This window comes from Hylobates moloch, unplaced genomic scaffold, assembly GCF_009828535.3.
Source record: "Hylobates moloch isolate HMO894 unplaced genomic scaffold, HMol_V3 SCAFFOLD_20, whole genome shotgun sequence".
Taxonomy (NCBI): domain Eukaryota; kingdom Metazoa; phylum Chordata; class Mammalia; order Primates; family Hylobatidae; genus Hylobates; species Hylobates moloch.
In genome coordinates, this window is record NW_026652295.1 from 13,086,240 (window position 1) to 13,091,250 (window position 5,011).

Consider the following 5,011-nt stretch of genomic DNA (forward strand, 5'->3'; position numbering starts at 1 on the left):
CGGCGGCGGGGGCGGCGGGGCCGCGGTGGCCGGGGGCGGCGGCGGCGGCGGGTGGAGGAGCAGGGCGGCCGCCGCGGCCCCTAAGCCGTCGCCGCCCGCTCCGCCGCCGGGCGAGCCGGCCGGAGAGGAGCCGGCGCTGACGGCTGGGGGCGCCGGCAGGACGACTCCGGAGACTGGGGCCAAGGCCGCCGGCGGTGGCGGCGACAGCTGCTGCTGCTGTTGCTGCTGCTGCGGCGGCGGCGGCGGCTGCCCGGACATCCCGGCCGCGACTCAGCCTGCGGCCACCTCCACCTCTTCTCTTCCTCCTCTGCTTCCCGGGGGCGCTGTCGCTGCGGCCGCCGGCACCAGGCGCCCAGTCCGCCCGCCCCGGAAGCAGGCGGCGGGCCGCGCGCCCAGGGAGACGGCGGCGGTTGAGGAGCTCGGCGACGCGGGAGTGGGCGGCGGGCCGGGGAGGCCGGGAGAGAACGTTGGCCGGAGCGTGGGCGCGCGGCCCGGGGACGAGGCGCCGAGGGCGGGGGCGACACGGGAACGCGGGAGGGGAAGGCGCGCTGGCGGCCGCCGCGGCCGCTGCTCTCGCTGCTCTCGCGGCTGTTTCCCGGCGGGCGGGCCGGGCCGGCGCGAGACGCTGCGCGCGGGCGGCGCTAGGCGAGGGGGCGGGACGGAGGCGCGAGAGAGGCGCGAGGGGGCGGGCCGCGGGGCTCCCGGCTGCGCGCCGCGAGGCGCCCTGCTGGGCCCGCCAGTCGCTCGTGGGCAGGATCGCTGGGCTCCCGGCGCCGCAGATCCCTTCGGAGGTGTCCGCCTCCTCCCCCTTGGCGGCAGCCGTCGCCCCCCTCGCCGGCGAATCCCCTCCCACTTGACTTCTTTTTGTTGTCGTCGCCCCACCTCCCTACCGTAGGGCTACCCCGAGCCGAGGCGCCGCTTCTCGCCCAGACGAGAGTAATCGAGCCCCGCTGGGGCTGCCGCGAGCCCAGGCCCCGGGACGCTCTAGGACCCGTCGGCCCGGGGCGTGCGGAGCGGCTCAGGTTCCCGGCGCAGTGCTGCCAGCTCTCGCCTTAGTCCCGTTCCCGTTTGCCCCCTCCCTCCAAAGCGGAACGCATTGCCTTTGGTACTTCACAGTGTTTAATTCCGTAACGTTGACCATATGGGCAGTAGAAACCACTTCTGAAAGCAGTCTCCCACTTACAATAGTGACTATTTTATTAATTTTACGAGGACTCACAGTGAACTTAACAGTGGTAGAAGGTGTCATTAATAAAGACCGGCATATCTTCAAAAAGCAGGAGCAGGCACTGTATGAATACAAAATTATAGTGTGTGTTTAGGAAGGGCTTCTAGAGACGTCAGAAAATTTTATAGACTCGTTAATTTTCATAACAGGGTTCTTAGGTAACAAAGTTATGCCCATTTTTAAAACAAGGAAATATTTACTGAGGTCAGCAGAGTCAAAAATAGGACTTCCTACTTTGCAATTCCCAATAGAGTGCTTCGTCGACTAATTTGGCACAACTTGCCAAGTGTTGCTCTCTGACCCATCATAACAGTACTACTTTGTTTTCACCACTTCCTTTTGTTTAGCTTATCCCTCCCTAGCTGGCAAAATCGGGCTTTGCATGTGTAAATTATATGATGTAAATTCTGATATTTTGTTTGCTTCCAAAGATATGATGGTAATCATTTGGTCAAATAAGAAATGTTTTGCCGAAGAGAAAATAATTTCCTTTTGAAGAAGGTAGGCCAAAGGTGATTTAATTTAAGGCCAAGATTATCTGGCCAGAACAAGTAAGAGTCATTCGGCCTAATTTCTCCCTCAGTTACCCAGACAACTAGATGTTCTGCTGTACTTTATTATTATTAGTAGTAGTAGTAGTAGTATTGTTTTGTCACCCAGGCTGGAGTGCAGTGGTGTGGTGTCAGCTCACTACAACCTCCGCCTCCCGGGTTCAAGCGATTCTCCTGCTTTAGCCTCCCAAGTAGCTGGGACTACAGGCATGTGCTCACACCCGGCTAATTTTTGTACTTGTAGTGGAGACGGGGTTTCACCATGTTGGCCAAGCTGGTCTCGAACTCCTGACCTCGTGATCTACCCTCCTCAGCATCCCAAAGTGCTGCGATTGCAGGCGTGAGCCACCACGCCCAGCCTCTGTTATACTTTGATAGAAGTATCCATTAATTTTAACTTGTTTGATGACTTTTTTTAAACCACTGCACTTTAAATCACATGATGTCACTGTATTTACAGTGTTCTAACACTTTAATTTATATTACAGTAACAATGAGTTTAATGTAGGCCAAGCTCTATTTAAATGTATGATAGCCATGGTAGAATAAATGGGCTCCAGGCCTCATGAAACTTTCTTGAAACACTTATGAAGATGTACTTTTTTTCTGTCAGCACACTTAGGAATTATCTAGAGCTTTCCGTATCTTAGGAACAGCTGAATGAATGGAATTGTCTAACATTTTGTTGGAAGCATTTTATAAGGGGGACTGGTGGTTCTCCATCAAGAAATTAATTATTTCAGTTGTGGGGGAGGATGCTGTGAAATGGGTACTTTCTCATATAGAAGGAGATAGAGAACATTGATAACGTCCTTTTGGAAAGCTACATACTTGGTTATATTTATAAGGAGACATAAAGGAGTTCATACTTTTTGACTTATCTATCAAAAAAAAGCCAAAAACACAATCTAAATATGAAAATACTTTAGGCTGAAAAATGTTCAACAAGAAGTATTGATGATAGATTAAATATAGAAGCAAATCAAATGCCCAACCTGAAGAGACTGGAAGAAGTTATCACATACCCCATTCAGTGGAGTTATGCTACAGGAGCACATATAGCACATTCGTGCCAATTTTTTTTTTTTTTAAGGTATCCCTTCTGGGCAGTGGAAGTGCCAAAAGAGGCCAACCAATTAGAAAAAGGCACCCCTTCCTCTCGACTTAGTGGATCTCAGGCCCAATTTCAGATCCACTCTCTCCAGGCTTCTTGCACAGGCACAACCTGAAACAAATATTTTATGGCCTCTGAAAAATATGTTATTGAAGACATAGAAAAATGATTATGATATGATAAATGAAAAGAGGCAATACGATAATTATAGCACTGCCAAAATCATTACCAAAAAGACATGAAGGAAAAATTGTAAAATGTTTCCATAATGGACAATTATAATGCATTATTAAAAGTAATGTACTTTTATTATAATGCATAATAAAAGTAAATTTTATTATGAAAATAATTGAATTGTACATAGATATGTAAATAGTAAAAATGCATTAGCCATGAACATATCCACGCCCTTCTTGAACCTATGTTTTCAGTCTTTACCATGTATTGCTCTAATATTACTCACTATCTGTATCTGCTGGGTTTCTCAGTATTGAACAATAGGAACCAATCCTGGCTCTCTTAAGCAAAAAAAGGAACTTACTGGAAAGATATTAGATGGTTCTCAGAATTGACCAGAAGGCTGGACAAGCAGGCCTGAATACCAACAAAGGCCAAAGGAGGAGAGGCTGCATAAATAGACTGGACTGGACCCCAGCACTGATCATAGAAATCACTGCCAGATGTCGCCTTTACCACCTGGACTCTCATCTCTCTGACCTCTGGCCTTTACACCACTCACTCAAGTTTCAAAGTCACCAAGCCTAGATTGTGTGCCCATGCCAGAGTACACCAGCAAGCAGAGAGCCTTCCCAGCTTATCCGGTGACTGGGTTACAGAGATGCTACGTTATTGAAAACTTCAGCTCAGGGTGGGCCTTGAGTGGTTACAGCCTCCAGAACTGGTCCCTTCCAACAGTGAGCAGTCTTGTGCATTCACAGAGTACCATACATATCTTATTTTCTGTGCATGGCATAACATGAAAATGTTTAGGACACATTGCCCTAGTGGAAAAGGGCCACTGGTGCCCAGAGCAGAGGATTTTCCATACTAGGAAAGAGGTAAGATGCTGGCCAGCCTGTTTCAGTCAATGCTCATGACAGTATCCTTCTGGGTGCTGGAAAATGTTATGGCAATGTGTGCCAAGATCTATAGTATGGTTTTAGGGTCTGGATTAGTTATCTATGGCTGCAGAATAAATAATCCTCAAATTTAGTGGCTTAAAATAACCTTTATTATCACACATTTTCTGTGGGTCAGGAATCTGGCACAACTTCACTGGATCCTCTGCTTCAGGGTCTCTCATGAGCATTCAAGGTGTCAGTTGGGGTTGCAGTCATCTCAAGACTTGACTGGGGAAGAATCCACTTTCGCACTCACTGATGTGGTTATTGCACTCATTGATGCAATTCCTTGAGGGCTGCTGGACTAAGGGATTCAGTTTCTTGTTGGCTATTGGCCAGAAGTGGCCCATGATGCCTTCCCACATGGGCCTCTTCAACATGGCAGCTAGCTTCATGAAAGCATGGAAACCAAGAAGGCAATCGTGGCAAGACAAAAGTTACAGTGTTTTGTAATCCGACCATGAAAGTGACATCCCATCACTTTTGCCATGTGTTTGTTAGAAGTGAGTCATTAGTTTCATCCCAAATTCAAGGGGAGGGGATTACACAAGGCCATGAACACGAGAAGGTGAAGGTCATTGAAAGCCGTCTTTGGAAACTGACTGAACAGGGTCCTTATAACTTCCAGTGACCCTGGGGAACTGCACTTGCCACATTCACATCAAATATGGATTCTAGACCAGGGATCAGCAAACTTTTTCTGTAACAGGTTAGATAGTGAAATTTTACGCTCTGCGGAACAGTTACCTGTCACAACTACTCAATTTTGCCATTGTAGCTGAAAGTAACCATAGATGATACATAAACAAATAGGCAGCAAAACTGTATTTACAAACATAGGGAGCAGCCTGGATTTGGCCTACAGGCTTCAGTTTGTGATCCCTGTTCCAGACTATTACATCAACATTCCTTATAAACCATTCTCAACACTAAAAAGGAAGGCCAAGTCACTAGCAATGAAATCCTAGGAGTCAACAAATTCATTTTATTACCCACA

General features: G+C 48.6%; 1 protein-coding gene across 1 annotated transcript in view; it reads right to left on the reverse strand.

Annotated features, from left to right (window-relative positions):
* RANBP9 (RAN binding protein 9) overlaps window positions 1–369 on the reverse strand; it is a 92,835-nt gene extending 92,466 nt beyond the window's left edge. The window contains exon 1 of the mRNA XM_058432675.1: window positions 5–369. Within this exon, the coding sequence (XP_058288658.1) occupies window positions 5–258 (254 nt within the window). The 5' untranslated portion in view covers window positions 259–369. The remainder of the gene's footprint in view (window positions 1–4) is intronic.
* Between the last annotated feature and the right edge of the window lie 4,642 nt (window positions 370–5,011).